The sequence below is a fragment of the Eptesicus fuscus genome, chromosome 18 (assembly GCF_027574615.1).
Source record: "Eptesicus fuscus isolate TK198812 chromosome 18, DD_ASM_mEF_20220401, whole genome shotgun sequence".
Taxonomy (NCBI): Eukaryota; Metazoa; Chordata; class Mammalia; order Chiroptera; family Vespertilionidae; genus Eptesicus; species Eptesicus fuscus.
This window is the reverse complement of record NC_072490.1, coordinates 51599164-51619090: the sequence shown is the minus strand read 5'-3', so window position 1 is coordinate 51619090 and position 19927 is coordinate 51599164. Positions and strand designations below refer to the sequence as shown.

General features: G+C 44.0%; 1 protein-coding gene and 1 pseudogene across 2 annotated transcripts in view; both read left to right on the top strand.

Annotated features, from left to right (window-relative positions):
- ADAMTS9 (ADAM metallopeptidase with thrombospondin type 1 motif 9) overlaps positions 1 to 19927 on the top strand; it is a 160826-nt gene that overhangs the window by 22423 nt on the left and 118476 nt on the right. Inside the window, exons 4-10 of one of the 2 annotated variants that reach the window (XM_008146269.3) lie at positions 8001 to 8290; positions 10760 to 10843; positions 10940 to 11049; positions 11979 to 12019; positions 12127 to 12232; positions 17111 to 17257; positions 18692 to 18833. In XM_008146269.3, the coding sequence (XP_008144491.2) occupies positions 8001 to 8290; positions 10760 to 10843; positions 10940 to 11049; positions 11979 to 12019; positions 12127 to 12232; positions 17111 to 17257; positions 18692 to 18833 (920 nt within the window). The remainder of the gene's footprint in view (positions 1 to 8000; positions 8291 to 10759; positions 10844 to 10939; positions 11050 to 11978; positions 12020 to 12126; positions 12233 to 17110; positions 17258 to 18691; positions 18834 to 19927) is intronic. The other variant, XM_028152683.2, reaches the window with a different exon arrangement.
- LOC114233322 (U2 spliceosomal RNA) lies at positions 14489 to 14664 on the top strand (annotated as a pseudogene).

Sequence of the window (19927 nt, the reverse complement as noted above, 5' to 3'; positions counted from 1 at the left end):
TTAATGCCTTAATTTTTTTTCAACTTTGCTATTTAAATAAATGTTCCTTATTTCCAAGGAGGGCCCTAAGTCATCCTCTGGTTTTCTCATGCCCAAAGCCCTCCTGATGACTCTGAGACTACATATTTCCCCTTTAGTAGTCAAAAAGAGTAAATTCTGCACAGCATTTCTTGAGTGTTTTTCTCACTGCAGGTATACGTTTGTCTAAATCAGGTGTCCTCAAACTACGGCCCGCAGGCCACATGAGGGTATTTTTGCCATTTTGTTTTTTTACTTCAAAATAAGATATGTGCAATGTGCATAGGAATTTGTTCATAGTTTTTTTTAAACTATAGTCCGGCCCTTCAACGGTCTGAGTGACAGTGAACTGGCCCCCTGTTTAAAAAGTTTGAGGACCCCTGGTCTAAATAACCAATAAGTCAAAATATTTACAGGAGACATTAAGTAAGGATTATTTACTTTTCACAACCTAAGTGACATATCGTCTTTTTAAAACAGCTTTATTGAGATACTAGTGGCCCAGTGCATGAAATTTGTGCATGGAGGGGGGGGGGTCCCTCAGCCCACCCTGCACCCTCTCCAATCGGACATTCCTCTCACAATATAGGACTGTTGGCTCCTAACCACTCACCTGCCTGCCTGCCTGATCACCCCTAACCTCTCTGCCTGCCTGCCTGATCCACCCTAACTGCCTCTGCCTGCCTATCTGATTGCCCCTAACTGTCCTCCCCTGCTGGCCTGATCTTGCTCCCAGCTGCCCTTCCCTGCCAGCCTGATCTCACCCCCAACTGCCCTCCCCTGCCAGCCTGGTTGCTCTCAACTGCCCTCCCCTGCTGGCCTGATCTTGCTCCCAACGGCCCTCCCCTGCAGGCCTGATCACCCCTAACTTCCTCTGCCTGCCTGATCACCCCTTACTGTACTCCCCTGCCGGCCTGATCTTGCCCCCAACTCCCCTCCCCTGCCAGCCTGATCTTGCCCCCAACTCCCCTCCCCTGCCAGCCTGATCTCGCCCCCAACTACCCTCCCCTGCCAGCCTGGTTGCCCCCAACTGCCCTCTCCTGCTGGCCTGATCTCACCCCCAACTGCCCTCCCCTGCTGCCAGCCAATTTGGTTCTGATTGGTCGGTTTCTATGCCAGTCAGTATCAAAAGCTCCGCCTCCTAGGCAGCCATTGGCTCCTCACAGTTCACCCAGATTTGATTCTGATTGGTTTGTTCTTATGCCAGTCAGCATCAAAAGCTCCGCCTCCTAGGTAGCCATTGGCTCCTCACAGTTCACACATACTTGGTTCTGATTGGTCAGTTTCAATGCCAGTCAGCATCTCTGGGCCTATCTCCGGGCCTGATCAGAGAGTACTGGCAAAGTCTGGAGAGAAAGAGAGAGGCAACGGCTGATCAACAGCTGCCACAGAGGCTGCGGATCAGACCCTGCCTCTCTCTCTGGGCCTCTCTCCGGCCTGATCCAAAGCCCCCTAGGCAGTCAGTGCTGGGTCGCCATGGCAACCCAGCACTGACTGCAGGACTGACTTCCAGTGTTCAGTCGAGGCCTTGGTCGTTTTGGACATTACGGACCCTGGGTTTTTATATATTAGGATAACTCCCATACCTTACTATTCACTCATTTAAAGTGTCCAATTCAGTGGTTTTTATTGTATTCAAAAATATGTGCAACCAACATCAAAGTCAATTTTAGAGCATTTTTTATCACTGGAAGAAGAAACCTTGTACCCTTTAGCTATCAACTCCACTATGTCCCCACTCCATCTCCATCCTTAAGCAACTGATTTACTTTCCATCTCTATAGATTTCCCTATTCACGATATTTCATGATTACAATCATGTAGTAGGTGGTCTTCTGTGACTGGCTTCTTTCACTTTACTGATAGGGTTAAGTTTATCAAAGAGTTTTATAATAAAAAAGTGTCAGTTCATTAGGGGGATTTAACAATTACGAACATAGATGCACCTCAGAATAGAGCACCAAAATACATGAAGCAAAAACTGACACAAAGGAAGGAAGACATTGATAATTCGGTAATAATAGTTGGAAACTTCAATACTCCATATTCAATAATGGGTAGAACAGCTATGCAGAAGATCAGCAAGGAAATAGGAAACATGAACAGCACTGTAATCAGCTACACTAGCAGATGACTATAGTACACTGCCCCAGCAGTAGCAGAGGCCGCATTGCTTCTGCAGTGTACAGGCATATTCTCTAGAATAGACTATATACTAGGTCATAAAAAACCTCAATAAATATAAAAGGACAGAAATAATACAAAGTATTTTCTCTGACCACAGTGGAAATGAAATTATAAGTCAATGACAGGAAGAAAAGAAAAATACTGGGTAACTAAAACTATGTGGAATGCAAGCATCACACTTCTAAATAACCAGTAAGTCAAAGGAGAAGTCATAAAATACTTCCAGATGAATGAAAATGAATTCATGGGAGGCAGCAAAAGCAGTGCTTAGAGGGAAATGTATATCTATAGATACCCCTATTAGGAGAAAAACAGATATCTCAAGTCAATAATATAACCTTCTGTGGCAGGCAGCTAGACAAACTAGAGCAGAGAAGGGACAATGGGCCAGGTACAGAAGGTCACTAGGTTGGAAAGCCTCAAGTACTTAGCAACAGGCAAAGTGGGAAAACAAGAACCTTGCCTCCAGGGTAACCTTTCCTCCCCTAGCATATCGCTGGTCATGCGGTTCAGACCTGACCTTTCATATTGCTGGTTATGCAGTTCAGACCCTTCCCTGACGTTTCCTCCCCTGGCATGTTGCTAGTCATGCAGTTAGATCCCCTTAGAGGTCGAATGACCCCCATCAAATACATCTAGCCTCAGTTGTGTTTCAGCTCCAGGCCCAGAAAAGCAGCAACACTAGATAAGTGACACTCTACCTGTGTTGACTAATGACCCTCTGCCTGGGTGCCTACCAGTCAGTAGAGACCTTGACCTGGAAAGGACATACCTGGAAAGTTGATGAATAGTCTACTGATCATCCTCCCTTGAGATGTCCAGATAAATACCCTCAAGGCAGAGAGCCCAGTTGGGCTCTCTCTACGGAGCACATCAGCATCTGCCTTTCCCCCTCCTCCTTCTCCCAGACACAGTTTTTTTGTCTCTCTTTCTTCTAAGCTCCAAGGGCCCTTCTTTTGCCTCTGTAACCTGTTTCCTAAAGCCTGTTTCTTCTATGGCTCACTTCTATCTCTGTGACTTTCTAAATAAACTGTCTCTTATAGTTTGAGTCTTGGCTCTGAATTCTTTCTTAGTGGAACTCAAGAACTAAGATTGCTAAACCAAGGTCCTCTCTGACTCCACCTGTCTAACACCTGTTGCCACTTTTACAGCTGCCAACAAGTCCACTCAAGACACTGGAAAATGAAGAGAAAAACTAAACCTATAGCAAGCAGAAAGAAAAAAATAGAGCAGAAATTAATGAAATAGAGAATAGGAAAATGAGACTTTAAACATTTGAAACTTTACTGATTATAATAAACTAGAGGTCCAGTGCATGAAATTCGTGCACGGGGCGGTGTGTCTCTCAGCCCAGCCTGCACCCTCTCTAATCTGGGACCCCTCGAAGGATGTCCGACTGCCCATGTAGGCCCGATCCTGGTAGGATCAGGACTAAAATTACAGCCTAGCTTTTCAATGAAAAGGTTATTATTTAATGAAAAGATTATTATAAACAGATCCGGTAGGATCGGGCCTAAACGGGCAGTCAGACATCCCTCGAGGAGTCCCAGATTGGAGAGGGTGCAGACTGGGCTGAGAGACACACCGCCCCGTGCACGAATTTCGTGCACTGGGCCTCTAGTTTATTATAATCAGTAATCCCTCTCACAATCCAGGACTGCTGGCTTCCAACTGCCTTCCTGATTGCCTGCCTGCCTTCCTAATTGCCCCTAACCGCTTCTGCCTGCCAGCCTGATCACCCCCTAACCACTCCCCTGCCAGACTGTTTGCCCCTAACTGCCCTTCCCTGCAGGCCCAGTCGACCCCAACTTCCCTCTTCTGCCAGCCTGGTCACCCCTAACTGCCCTCCCCTGCAGGCTTGATCGCCCCCAACTGCCCTCCCTTGTAGGCCTGGTCCCTCCCAACTGCCCTCCCCTACTGACCTGATCACCCACAACTGCTCTCCCTTGCAGGCCTAGTCCCTCCCAACTGCCCTCCCCTGCTGGCCATCTTGTGGTGGCCATCTTGTGTCCACATGGGGGCAGTCATCTTTGACCACATGGGAGCAGCCATCTTGTGTGTTGGAGTGATGATCAATTTGCATATTACTCTTTTATTAGATAGGATAGAGGCCTGGTGCACGGGTGGGGCCAGCTGGTTTGCCCTAAAGGGTGTCCTGGATCAGGGTGGGGGTTCCCTTGGGGCATGGGGCTGCCTGGGCAAGGGGCCTGTGGTGGTTTGCAGGCCGGCCACGTCCTCTCGACACCCTCCCCCCGCCCAGCGACCCAAGCAGAGGCCCTGGTATCTGGTATTTATTTATCTTCTACTAGCTTTCCCGTTGCAGGAAAATTCCTGCAATGGGATTTCCTGCTGCACTCTACCCCGCCTCCGTTCCTCCCTTGCCGCCCGCCTCGCCTTCTCCTCCAGCCCGCCCGCGTTTCCCTTCGCCCCCGGCCCCGCCTCCGTTCCTCCCTTGCCACCCGCCTCGCCCGCCCGCGTTTCCCTTCACCCCCGGCCCCGCCTCCGCCCCGCCCTTGTCACCGGCCCTGCCTTCTCCTCCGCCCGCCCGCGTTTCCCTTCGCCCCCGGCCCCGCCTCCGCCCCGCCCTTGCCGCCCGCCTCGCCTTCTCCTCCAGCCCGCCCACGTTTCCCTTCGCCCCCGGCCCCGCCTCCGTTCCTCCCTTGCCGCCCACCTCGCCTTCTCCTCCGCCCGCCCGCGTTTCCCTTCACCCCCGGCCCCGCCTCCGCTCCGCCCTTGCCGCCGGCCCCGCCTTCTCCTCCAGCCCGCCTTCGTTTCCCTTCGCCTACGGCCCTGACTTCGCTCCTCCCTTCTCCTCCCCCCACCCCCCTGGCTTGCTTGCTTCTTTGAAGCTTTACTCCCCTTTGCAGCTCTTGGCTTCTTTCGACACTGTCTTGATATGCAAATTAGCCGCCATCTTTGTTGGGGCAATTTGCATACTCGTCCCGATTGGCTGGTGGGCGTGGCTTGGCTGGTGGGCGTGGCTTAGGTGTAGCGAAGGTGCGGTCAATTTGCATATTTGTCTATTATTAGATTAGATAATTGAAACTTTGTAGCCTTGAGTGGAGCCAAGCCTTCTGCTCGCTCCATGGCCGCAGCCATTTTTGTTGGGATTTATTTATCTTCTATAATTGAAACTTTGTAGCTTTGAGCTGAGGCCTGGGCCCACCAGGGCAGGTGGAGAGCTTGGCTTCTTCCATTGCCAGGGTAACCCAAGCCTCCTGCTCTCTCCGTGGCCATAGCTGCCATCTTGGTTGGGTTAATTTGCATACTCACTCCTGATTGGCTGGTGGACATGGCTTGTGGGTGTAGTGGAGGTATGGTTAATTTGCATATTACTCTTTTATTAGATAGGATTGTATTAAAATATTTACAGAAAACATTAAACAGGGATTATTTTTTTACAAAATAAGTGACATATTTTCTTATATATTTAAAAATATCAGATTCAACATAGTTTCTTGCATACCTGTTATAAGAAGCTAACCTTTGTGAAAATATCTACCAGGTGCTCTCTTCTAATTCAGATTCTGTTTGGAAACTGCCCATCAAACCTTGAGTCCATTTCAATTCCAAGCTTTTCAGAAATCTGACCTAATAGAGTACTGTTTAGGTTGTTTACAAATCCAGGCCTGATTCCTCATGCCACCACTTCCAGCTATGTGACTTTGGACAAATTGCTCAATATCTTTGAGATTTATCTTCCTCCTCTATAAAATGGAGATTAATTTTCTTAGTCTGAGAGGAATTGTAAGAACATACCCAAAAGATCCTAGTTCAATACCTGGCACATAGTAGCACCTATTCTGTAATCACTTATGATTTAAAAATGGAATGACAGCCTAATTACCCATATGGCATGAGTACACATCCATGAATATGCTTTTGAAGAAGAGAATTGAAGAAAAGAATGTAACGTTGAATCCTGTGTACCAAGCTTTGGGCTAGTCCTATTATCTATAGCTGTACCACATATAACTTATTTGATAATTTGGACTGATTTGACTGTTTCAACAACAACTAAAATACTCAACTTGGGCAAAATACACATCCTGGCCTAAATTGATTGTTTTAGCAATAAGTTACAAAGATGAAATATTTGCACCCTTAAAAAACCAAGCCACTTGCAGTTTAACTTTTTTGTTGTCATTGTATATGTTTAGTGGTGTAAAGAATCGTATCCCTCTGTCTTAGGTGAGCATACTTCTTAGTTATACAGCTCTGCGGACTGTTTTAGACTACAGCTCGTGGCATTTGAAGGGGTGCAGAACAGGCCCCCCAAAGATGTGCCCCTTTGGCACTTGAATTATTTTGAGCTGAAGGCAGTTAAGACCCCACAGGCTCGCAAGGAATGTTTCCCTCTCCCTAAAAGATCTATATTAAGGGCCTTGCACATATTACAGTTATCACCAGAAGTGACTTTATGATCTATGCATAGGGCAGACAAACACGTAACTACTCAACATCTGCTCCTCTTATGTTCCAATGATTGACTTTTCTCCCCTCTGAAGCCCAAGGCTCTTTACCTCCTCCTTAGCTCAGAATGTCATGTATATCTCATTTTATCTTTTTGTCTCTGAACCTCTCATGTATGTGGGGGGTCTCTGACTATCTCATGTGCATGAGGTTCCCATACATATGTATGTGACGGAATTTGGCTATTTTCTCCTGTTAATGTGTTTCATGTTAATTTAATATCTAGACCAGCCAGAAGAACCTAGAAGGGCAAAAGGAAGCTTTTTCCTGGCCCAAACACAAGCACATTAATAAAATGATAGGCAAGATAACTGATTGAATCATGTTATTATTCAAAGCATATTGTGGCAGGCGCTTTTATGCTTATTCTGTTTATTGTGTGATTGATGGCTTTGAAATGGAATATTCTCACCAGCAATACAAGCTGCAAGCCGAGACTGAGGCTAGTGCTTCTTGAAGCATTAACATGAATATGAATCACCTGGAGATCTTGTTAAAATGTAGATTCTGATTTATCAGGTCCTGGGAGGGGCCAGAGAGTCTGCATTTCTAACAAGTTTCCAAGAGTTTCCAGTGCTTCTGGTCCAGGGACCACACTGTGAGCAGGAAGGCTGTGTAGAACCCTGGAGGGCGGGGCATGAGTTGGAACTGACTAGCGCTATCTGTAGTTATGCATCATGGCCCCCACTATCTGTTCACACTCTCTGAGTTTAATGAACCTTCTTAACTGAGCTCTGAAATTCAGGGGCATTGGATGGCAGTGATTCTATTCTTAAATTTTGCTTATCATAATGATCAAATGCAGTAATAAAATAATACTATGTCTACCTTGTCATGCATTGTCTATAGTTCCTTTGTGTTGTCTATTAGGCTGCCCACCTCTCAGACCTCTTTATATTGTATCTTAGTGAATATCTGAAGTGGTGTATAGGAAACATCTCCATTTCCATTCTCTAGAGCTCTCTGGCTGCTATTGGCCCTTACCATATCTATGCCACAATTAATAGAAACTGCTTAAATGCCAGCCAAGGCTTTTGTTACCAAAGGAAAAGAATAATTTGCAATTGTTAAACTCAGGCCTGATTTCTTTTCTAATACCTTCAGGGAGCATTTCTGGAAACTTCAGGGGAGGCCAATTTCACGTCCTTAGTCATTTAGGTGAGAGTGCAGATTGAGGTTCACCGGCAGAGTCCAAAGTGCGTTGAACTTGATTTTATATGCAATTTGACATTAGCGGCATTATTTCAAGATGTGTCCTGTTCAGTTCTTAATACGAAGTAGATGTGGCTTGATATGTAATGCCTGCCTTTGATTTGTTACAGAACACAGAGATAGTCACAGTAAAGACAGGAGGAAACCGAGAGCAAGGGAACGGGGAGGACGGAGCAGCCTGGCTGACGACGTGGCAGTGCTCCAGAGCGGCTTCCAAACACAGGTGCTTTCTGCCGATGGTAACAAGTCGGACAGCGCTAGAGAACAGAGGCCCCACAGAAGAACAAAGCGTTTCTTATCCTACCCACGGTTTGTAGAAGTGACGGTGGTGGCAGACCGAAAAATGATGTCATACCATGGAGCAAACCTTCAACACTATGTTTTAACTTTAATGTCCATTGTAAGTACACATAAAAGAATCTGATTTATGAGCCCCTACAGGTGCCATTGGGGCGTGGGGGGCTTCCCTGCAGGGCTTTGGAGGACCATTCAGGGCTGGCATTTCACCAACTCAGGCAAGTGACTGGAAAGAACATAAGATTATTCATTGGTTGCTGTTTTGTGACAGTCATGGCTATCAACATTGAGTGTTTGTTCTGTGATCATTTGACAATGTGCTTGTTTACTTAAAAGGCATAATTTCTAAACCTTTGGGCAACTCTGCTAGGTAGGATTATCATCCCTATTTTATAAATAAGAAAACTGAACCTCAGAGGAGCTGGGTCACTTGCCCATGGTCGTGTGAAGGCTTGGAGACTGATGTGACATCTAGCTGGTCCAGTTGCCGATAGCAGCAGTCTTTGTCTGACATGTGAGCTTGCACAGCCAGGTGTGAGTCTCTAGGCGTCCGATGCTGGCTGTGAATCAGAGTCACCTAGGCTCTTCCCTAGGATTCTAATTAGCCCTTGGATGGGGCCTAGAAATCTCTCACTCTATTTTTCCTATGCCCATTTTGAATTGAAAGAGCAATATATTTGCATAATTTTTAAATATCTAACATAAAAGCCCATTGATGAACAATAACTTGTTCTGCCCTACCCAGTTTGGCTCAGTGGATAGAGTGTTGGCCTGTGGACCAAAGAGTCCTGGGTTCAATTCTGGCCAAGGGCACATACCTTGGTTGCAGGCTCCTCCCCAGCCCGGGCCCTGGTTGGGCTCGTGCGGGAAGCAACCAATCGATGTGTTTCTCTCACATCGATGTTTCTCTCTGTCTTTCCCTCTCTTTTCCACTCTCCCTAAAAATCAATGGAAAAAATATCCTTGGATGAGGATTAACAAAATAAAAAAGTCATTGTTTCCTTAAAAAAAATAATAATAACTTGTTCCCTACTCATGCTTCCACCCCTTCCCAGAGGCAGCCACTAGTAAGCTTTTTTACATGTTTCTAAACAGCTCTGCCCAATAGAGATATAATGTGAGCCACATATATATAACTTTAAATTTTCCAGTAGCCTCATGAAATAAAACAAATAGGTAAATTAATTTTAATAATGCATTTTTATTTTATATCAAAATATTACTTCAAACATTATTAATGAGATATTTTGGTATTTTTCATACTAAGCCTTCAAAATCCAGTATGTTTTATCCTCACTGCACATCTCAGTTGGGACCAGCCACGTTTCTAGTGCTCAGTGACTATACGTGGCAAGTGGCTACCATATGGGATGGCGAGGCACTGAACACTTCTTAAGCATATATGTATGCATATACAAGTGGTTCTCAAACAGAAATGCAGAATTGTCCTAGACTCTTTTACACATTGCTTTTTTCCTGAAATATTGGAGGTTGTTTTCTATAGCAGTCCCTATGATCTTGCCCCCATTCACTGACCCTAATGTATTTGAACAGGAATCTACTTTTTATATATTCCACAAATGAATGTGGAAAGCAGCCATGTTTGGGAACATTACTTTAGATTTTCTTCTTCCCGCTCCCTGGCCTGTGGCTCTCCTTGTCTTTCCCTCACTGCTGTGAACCAGTCCCCCGGTGCTCTCCACCCCACACTGGAGCCTGCCTCCCTCCACCCTCCCGTTACCCACCTCTGCCACCCTCAGTCCTATGTGTCCCAGCCTTCTCCTGCCCTGGAGCAGAGAAAGAAAAATCTAATCAGACCTTACACAGACTCAACTCCGTTTCCAACCCATAAATTCAGACCTGTCCTAAGAATTCCAATTGTGAGCATGGACTTGGGTCAAGTTGACAGAGGTTGAGAGTTCTGGCTCTGCTACTCGCCACTGTATATAGACTTGGATGAGTTACTTAATTTCTCTGAGCCTTCGTTTCCTCATTTGTTGAGTAGAGGTTAGACTAATGCCTAGCACAGGTGTTACTGGGACTAAATGCAAATGCATATGCAGTTTTCAGCACGGTCTAGTCTACAAGAAGCATTCGATGAATGTTAGCTCTCATAATTTAACAATATGGATGAAAAAACTAGGTTACCAGGTTGTGGAGAACACAGATGCGTGGTAAGCATGCAGAGCAGCAGTATCGGCAAAGTCGTGGTCAATGTGAGATCCATAATTTGGCAATCTGGGACTTCAACTGGGATGAAGGAGCTTGATGAAAAGTTAATATCCAGTATTTTGGCATAGAGAACTATTAAGATGGATGGCCATGCAATTTTTAAAGAAAATACCTTAAAACTTAAATGTGTTAGAATTTATTATTATTTAAAACTTTCATCTATAAATAATTTTACAAAGATAGTTTTAATGAGTGTTTGATGAATGAATGAAAATTCAAAACTGAAAAATGCATATGTTGCATGAAATGTAAAAATAGGTGGAGCCGCACATAGGAAGTGAATTGCTTGCTGCTTACACGGAGTTCACAATTAACTTTGAAAAATTTATCTCGGTTGCAGGTAGCCTCTATCTATAAAGACCCCAGTATTGGAAATTTAATTAATATTGTTGTTGTGAACTTAGTTGTGATTCATAATGAACAGGTAATCAAGTTTTTTTTTCTTCTTTCTTCTCTCTGTATCCGAAATGGCGTATGCAATCGGTACAACCGACCAACCATAATTCTTTTCTGTGCTCAGGAAGGACCGCCCATCTCTTTTAATGCCCAGACGACATTAAGGAACTTCTGCCAGTGGCAGAAGAACAATACAGGTGGGATCCAGTATGACACAGCCATCCTGATAACGAGGTACGCAGTCCTGATGCTCCTCCCCTCGCAGTCTCCAGGCAAGGTGATGGCAGGTGTATGCTCCTGGCAGCCAGCTCCCGGCACGAGGCTGTTCAGCCGCAGCACCGTTGGCAGTTGGGAGCAGATAACCCTGTTGTGGGGCGTCCTGTGCATGTCAGGATGCTTAGCATTGTCCTGGGTCTCTGCCCACTACTGACCCGCAGCAATCGCTCCTCTCAGTTGTGCCCACCAACAGTGTCCTCAGCCCCCCAGAAGTTGCCAAATGCCCTCTGAGGGCGGGGATGGGCGGGGGTGGGGGAGGGGAGCATCGAATCACCCCTGTTGGGAACCACTTTCCTGTAGGTGCTGAGTGGACAGTGAGAGCATTGGGCAGGCCTGGAAGGAAGTGGCCTTCTAGGGGCCAGCGGCTCTTCAGATGGAGCCCGTTGTTACCAGGCGGGGTACAGTCCAGTGCTGCCAACTTCTGTGATTTTTTTGCAAGGAGTCGGGGATACGCATGTGTCTTTAAAGTGAACTCTCCCAATGTTTAAATCGTAGCTCCTACCTAGAAAACATTCTCAAACACTGTGTGGGGCAGCGAAGAGGCCTGCTGGCTTGCTGTGCTGCCCACCACCCGCCTCGGATTCGCTCCCGGGCACGCACTCGGGAGCATAGAGGAGAGGCCTGTTTGTCAGGAATCTTGGTGCACAAACTAGAATCACTTCCTCGGTGTATGAGGAAGAACCCTGGTCAGAAAGGGTTCTGCTGGTTCCAGGCCGCTCCTGAGGCAGCAGGCGACCTGTCCATGTGGCTTTCTATCCTGAAAGCAGTGGTTTTGTAACCCCCTCCCGACGGCGGGTACGCTGTGAGTGCCTAGAAGGCTCTGAAGTGGTGACGGGTACTGATGTTTCCTCTCTGGTGTCAAGGCCCTAAGTGTGCTTTCCTTTCAGACAGGACATCTGCAGAGCTCAGGACAAGTGCGACACCCTAGGTGAGTCGGCTGTGCGATCCTCTGTGGCGCCCACCCTTTCCTGCATGTTTTCACTCTTTAGCCACCACTGCCTGTTCAAGTAAACCCTGGTTCTTTCCTTCCAATAGGTCTGGCTGAACTGGGAACCCTCTGTGACCCCTCCAGAAGCTGTTCTATTAGCGAAGATAATGGATTGAGCACGGCTTTTACGATAGCCCATGAACTGGGCCATCTGTATGTTTCCTTTCTTATTTTCATTGAATTCAGAGTGACCTAAAACTTCCTTCCTTCGCAGCAGTGAGCCTTTCCTTGCCTTCCGAGGGTGAGACACTTGTTGGGTCACAGCAGGATTGACGCGCTTTGACCCTGGAAGGGAGAAGTGACTTCGGTTCTGGAAAGCTGAGTGAATGCGTGCACCCTCGTTGGCCCCAGCCCCTGTGGCTCTTTGGTTTAATTGGACACGTTTTCTATGGAAAGTCTAATATTCTCCCTTCCCACTGGGAATCGGAGGAGGGGGGCTTGACATCTTTGTCGAGGAAGGTCTATCATTGCCCAAGCTCATGAGATTTTTACAAATCCAGATCCTCCCTGCTTCTGGTTTTATGCCTATAATTCAGACAGGGACACCCCTCTGTCATGGGAGAGAATGAACAGAGAGAGAGCAAGGAAAACACTAATTTTGGTTACCACGTGGTCATTATGAAACTGGCTTTTCCTTTTTTTTTTCTTTTAGAGGCAGAGCATGGTTAGAACATGTGGCAAAACAGTGTAAATTTGCTAGAAATTATTCTGCTACTTGAGCTGCATCATTTTCTTTCCATAAGTAATAATTAAATTACTTACATCTTTTTGAAATCATTTTCTCAGCTGTCACTAGTGGAGTTGTATATCAATATTTATGTCAGATGTTAACTTTATAACTAAAATCACCTGTTAAGCAAGCTTTATCATCCCCCAGGTGCTTCCGAAGGCACCTCTGTGCGGTGTGCGGTGCTAGGCATAGAGCAAGGTAGATATAGAATGGGTATTTTCAAAACTAGCACCTTCCAAGCATATTTTAAGAGCATACCCCTTTTCTTTTCTCTGAAGGAAATGTTATCAGATCCCCAATATTCATAGCGCACAAAAGGCGTGGCTTTCCGTTAAGCAGCTGTGGTGGGTGGCCGGAGTCCCATCAGTCAGCTTTCTCTCTGTCCTTTCGGTTTCTCAAATGCTGTCACGAAACTCAAGGATTTCTTGGAACTCAGTTTGACAACTACTGACCCCACCAGTGTTCCCCAAAGCACAGGGATTTGAACACCGTTTCCAAAAGAATGGTCGGTGAAAGCAAAAGGAGTTTTGTAGTCGTGATATTTTTTATTTTTCAATTACAGTTGACATTCAGGGTTATGCTATATTAGCTTCAAGTGTACAGCAAAGAGGTTAGAAAGTGTGTACTTTCCAGAGTGGTCTCCCTGCCACTTCAAGTGCCCACCTGGCCCCAGACTACTTATCACACACTAGTTATCATGATATTAGTGACTCTATTCCCTATGCCGAACTTTACATCCCTGTGACTGTTCTATAACTACCAATCGGTACTTCTTAATCCCTTCACCTTTTCACCCAGCCCCCACCCCTTCCCCTCTGACAGTTGTCAGTCTGTTCTCTGTACCTATGTCTTTTTCTATTTTGTTTGTGTGTTTATTTGTTCATTAGATTCCACATATAAGTGAAGTCTTTCTCTGTTGCACTTATTTCACTTAGCATAATACCCTCTAGGTCCATCCATGCTATTACTGAGAGATAGAGGGAGAAAGATGCGTTTTGTAAAAGTGATTTAAAAATAATTTTTTTTACTGAATTTATTTGGGTGACATTGGTTAATAAATTATATAGGTTTTGCCCTAACCAGTTTGGCTCAGTGGATGGAATGTTGGCCTGCAGACTGAAGGGTCCCAGGTTTGGTTCCAGTCAAGGGCATGTACCTTGGTTGCAGGCACATCACTAGTAGGGGGTGTGCAGGAGACAGCTGATTGATGTTTCTCTCTCATGGATGTTTCTATCTCTCTATCCCTCTCCCTTCCTCTCTGTAAAAAATCAATAAAATATATTAAAAAATAAATAAATTATGTAGGTTTTAAGTGTACAATTCCACAATACATCACCTGTATCTTGTACTGTGTGTTCACCACCCAAAGTCCAGTCTCCTTCCATCACCATATCTCCTCTGTACCCTCTTCTACCTCCCCCACATGCTTCTTTCCCTCTGGTAATCACCATGCTATTGTCTGTGTCTATGAGTTGTGGTTGTTGTTTTTTGCTTAACCCCTTTACCTTTTTCACCTAGTCTCCCATCCCCGCCCCCCCTCTGACAGCTGTCAGTCTGTTTGTTCTCTGTATCTATGAGTCTGTTTCTATTTTGTTTATTTTGTTCGTTAGATTCCACATGTAAATGAGATCATATGGCATTCGTCTTTCTCTGAATGGCGTATTTCACATACTCTCCAGGTCACTCCTCAGCCTTGTGGCTAAGATCAAGTGTAGTATCTGTTAAGTTTAGCAGTCATGTGATTTTTAAAAAAATGTTTTTCTAGTCTATCCCTGGTTGGAGTCATAAGGCTAAATGGTATAAAATAAAGACTCTGACAAGTTCTATAGTAAACTGTTGATTTTGTTTAACTCAGTTTTCCCGAACCTATTGTAACAGAATCTTTTAGGGATATTTGTTTATTTTACATAAAATGTAGAACATTTCTTTGGAACTTTAAGTAGAAGGGTAGATTTAACTGTGAAGAATAGGTGGCATTTCAACAGGGCAAGAGGATAAGTTACAGATAGGAAAGCATTCAAAGGCGGAAAATTTCCATTAGCAGACTAACATTTCTCCCCAACATATGGCTAAGAAAAGTGTACCATTTGAAGAAATATTATTAATTTATTTCCAACAAGAGCTTATAAACTTCTTTTAGACTGTGTATAATGTTGACATTTTGAGGAAAGTGAGAATTTTGAGTAGCAAAAACTAAATTATTTTCAGCTGTTGAGAAAATTCAATGCGTAGTTAACAAATACCTTCCCTACACAAAACCCAAGTCGGCGGCATTGTTAGAGGGGCTTCCATTTCCATAATGTCCGTTAGTCCTCACCAGGCGCACAGGCAGGGGTTGTTGTTTCTCTGGGCTTGACCTGGCAGTACTAAGCTGGGGTACCTGCTTTCAGGCAGAGGTCAGTTGGGAGCCAGATACCAAGTTCTGGACTGAATTGTTCCACATTCTGCTTGACTTGAAAATGTATGCTGTTTCCCTTCCTGTGAGGTGGGCACAATACATATAGACCCCATCTCAAGAGCATCAGAAAGTGAAATATGAAATACTTGGTGGATGATGTGAGTTATTAGTTAAACAAAAAGTATATTCCTAAACCTTTAATGAATGCTTTTTGTTTTGATGCTTTATTAGATTCCACATATAAGTGAGATCATATGGCATTTATGATCTCGTGTAGTTAGGTTTACTCACAGTGAATGAAAGTGAAAATTGCAGATTTTCTACTGAACCTTTTAACAATTACATGTTAAGGTGTTTCAGTGGGTACTCTCTGATAATAAAAATCCCAACAGCTATTGAGGTGGGGGGTAGGGGAGCAATTGCTCTTATATTTTTGAGTGTATCTGGGGATGCTTCACAAAACGTCCCTCCCCGCTCGCACAGGAATGTCCATAGACACAGAGTGGAAGAGGAAGGTGGGGAGGTAATTCAGTGTCTTCTGGATATAGAAATCTTTCCACAATATTCATGACAAAACATCACAACTCATCTAACAGGAGGGACTATAGTTTATATATACTCCAAAACAAGAGGTTTTAGAACCAGACCAAAGTAGATTCCAATCCCAGTTCCCCCATCTTAGTAGCCTTAGTATCTCAATCAAGTAATTAAACCTCTACAACTCAGTTTCCTTACCTGTAAAACATAGATAGTAATTGTATTATTCATTGGGTCAAATAGGTAATTAAGTGGAAAAAAAAAAGCATCTAACACATTTAACACACTGTCCTGTATGTGGTGAATGCAAAAAAAAGTTTTGGTTATTATTGGTTAGTAAGTGCTTAATGAATGAATATGCATTATTGCCTCGCCCCTGCTTTGAGCAAATGTGCCTGATATTTGAATGAAAAAAAGTTTTCTGATTACGTGATGAAATAGACTGGATTTTGTCAAAGTCTGGAGGGGGGTGGGGAGTAAACACCAGCAGAGAACCCAACAGTTAAAGTAGGTTTGGATGCTTGGCTTGGGTTGGCTTTGGTGGTACAGATAGTATTACTGACTATGCAGCTGCAAACTAGAAACCTGGGCAGTCATTCTTTTAAGAAAATGAACTTGTAAGCATTAAGAACTCCTTTTAAGTTCAAACAAGACAGTTCGAGTTTTTCCCATCTCACAATTTCCATTAGGCAATTATTCCATCTGGTAATTATTGTGGTACCCAAATATTTTTTAATATATATTTATGGATATCAGAGAAGAAGGGAGAGCGAAAGAGAGTTAGAAACATCAATGATGAGAGAGAATCATTGATCAGCTGCCTCCTGCATGCCCCACACTGGGGATCGAGCCCACAACCCAGGCATGTGACCTGACCGGGAATCAAACCATGACCTCCTGGTTCATAGGTCTACACTCAACCACTGAGCCATACCAGCCGAGCATGGGACCCAAATTTTTGAAAGAAAAAGAATACCAAACATACAAAAAATCAATGGACTGGACCTCAGAGACTTTTATCCCAGCTTTTACTTTTATATGAAGCAAGTCTACACACTTCTGACTCACTGATTTCCATATTTCAAGATGAACTAGTGAAGTAAATTCCTCCCTAAATGCTAAATTATTCATATGAATCAAACTTGTGATTGGGGAAAGTCATGCAGACAGGACAGCCCTCTGAGCTTGATGGCTAGTGGGTAGTTATCAATGGTATGTTGATCATACAACTGATGTTTCTGGAATGACAAATGCTTCCTATCAGTTAATAAAAATGTTTTTGGACAGGTGCATTCTTGAAATCAATGATAACAGCTCGATCCCTTGGTATTTATTGACATCCTCATCCTTGTCTCGTTGGCCTTAGGTTTAATATGCCTCATGACGACAGCAATAAGTGCAAAGAAGACGGAGTCAAGAGTCCCCAGCATGTCATGGCTCCAACATTGAACTTTTACACCAATCCCTGGATGTGGTCAAAGTGTAGTCGAAAATACATCACTGAATTTTTAGAGTAAGACTTGAATTTTCTTGTAGCACAGACTTCTGGTATCTGGCCTTCGTGTAGTAATCTAATTGTGGGAAAGAAAATGTAGAGCTAAGCATTTTTTTTCGAGTTGTTTTTTTGTTGACATTCCTTGGAGGAGGGAAAAAAAATACTCTCTGCCATCTGTGCAGTTCATGTCCTTGCCCGAGTTCAGAAGATTACAGACTGAGCTAAAAAGAAAATTGGACCTTACAGAGAATGTGTAAATGTTGCTTTATTCCTGGTAAAGATAGGCAATCTGTTCTGATCTTAGGGGAGGGACCATGAATGTGATTATATGATGAAGAAAGTCCACAAATATTTATGGGCTTTAACTTGGTCATTTTGGCTTGGAGAGGGGTAGGATCGTGAGGCAATCCCAAAGAAGTTATCTGGGTGGATGAAAATTGCAGCACACCTTCCTGTTGTTGAATGGAAGACATTTCTCTCTCCCTCTGTCTCTCTCTCTCTCTTTCTCTGTCCTCTCTTTTCTTGTTTTGTTTTTTGAGCTTCCTGCCAGGCTGCTCAAAGATCCAATTACATTGTACAGTATCCCTGTGTCACGGATTTATTGCTTTTCTCTCCCAGAAGTACGAAAGGTTAAGTGATTGTCCGGAGGTCACTGGGTGTATATTTCTGCAACCACAGGAAAGAGAGGGCTTTATTAGTCAGAACTCACTGGGTGTGAATTTTCCAGAAGTGTTTGTAGAAAAGTCAAAAGGACTGGAGGGCTGCTGGTTTTCCTCTTTAGTCAGGTGGCCTAAGGTGTTTCTCGAGATAGTTGTTGATTAACTCACTCATCTATTCAACGGACATTTACTAAATATCTGTTGTTATGGAAGATGAAAAAGACACTATCTTTGCCCCTAAGAAGCTTACAGTCTTTTGGAAAAGATTATAACAAAAAGATAATTGCCCTAAAATGTGATCAATGCTGTAACAGATACATATTTCCTACCAGCTGGGTTGTATACATAGCCAATCAGAGTACAAACAAGTATACACCAAATTATATAACTTCAGCTTCTAGATTTAACCCTGGGTGAAAAGAATAAAACAGATATAAGAAAGGAACTGTCCTGCCCTAGCTGGTTTGGCTCAGTGGATAGAGCGGCAACCTGTGGACTGAAGGGTCCTGGGTTGGATTCCAGTCAAGGGCACATGCCAGGGTTGCAGGCTCAATCCTCAGTGTGGGGCGTGCAGGAGGCAGCGCATCAATGATTCTCTTTCATCATTGATGTTTCTATCTCTCTCTCCTTCCCTTCCTCTCTGACATCAATAAAAATATATTTTTAAAATTAAAAAAAAAGGAACTGTCCAATCTAGCATTACAATGGCAGATGGCCTTCCCTTTCAACTAGAGGTGTTGACAAGCCATGAGTCACCCACCACACTCACCATCTGTATTTTTGCTTTCCATAGCACTGGTTACGGCGAGTGTTTGCTTAACGAACCAGGATACAGAGCCTACAGTTTGCCTTCCCAACTGCCAGGCCTCCTTTACAACGTGAATAAACAATGTGAATTGATTTTTGGACAAGGTTATCAGGTGTGCCCATATATGGTAAGTGTGTGGGGGTTGATTCTGGACTTCTTTGTATTCGTAGTTTTCCATTAGATTTTCACCCGAATATAAACCGCCCATGGAAAAGTTGAGAATGGTCCATTGACTTTTAATGGTAGTAGAAATGATGATGGTGGTAAGTAGTCACAGTGCTCACTGCTAGATGGCGCTTTCCCCGCACTTTCTCATTCCAACAGGGAGATGCGCACTGAGGACAGGGTACAGAGCTGGTGATGGCCAAGCTCAGCCTTTTCTCTCCTTGTCTCTTCTCATGCCCATTGACCTGTCTAGTTGACCTTTATTATAGGAATTCTTCTAGATTCAGTACAATTCATGAGACACACCTGTTTCCCTGTTTTAGCGCATCAAAGCTAAATCATTTCTGGTGGTAGCTCAGCTGGTGGGTGTGTGGCATTTTGATGTAGGTGTTGTGGACATGTGGACCAATGATATGATCCAGTGGCTCTCAGATTTCAGAGGAGCTGAACTGTGCTCCTTTGGGGTACCCTATTCTTTCTCACTGGGTATATGTGTTTGTTTTGCTGGGAGAAATTTTAGAAATAGCATGGTGAATTGGGAAGTACAGTGATTCCATGGAAATACATAATAAAATATTTTGAGTAAAATCTATCCATGATTATATTCATTTCTGTGTTATTCATGATAGTAAACTTTAGGAGTAATCCAAATGCCCAATAATAGAAATGTTCAGCCTATTATGGTGTCTCTAGTTAGTGCAATACTATACAACAATTAAAAATTAACTACACTTGAGCCCTAACCAGTTTGGCTCAGTGGATAGAGTGTCGGCCTATGGACTAAAAGGTCCCAGGTTTGATTCCAGTCAAGTGCATGTACCTTGATTGTGGGCACATCCCCAGTAGGAGGTGTGCAGGAGGCATCCGATCAATGTTTCTAACTCTCTATCCTTTTCCCTTTCTCTCTGTAAAAAATCAATAAAAATATATTTTTAAAAAATTAACTACACTTGGAAACATGATCCTGACATATCTCTTAAGTTAAAATAACAGGATAAATAATTATTTTGTAGAGTATTTTCTCAACTGTAAAAGGCAAAAAACTATAGGAAAGAC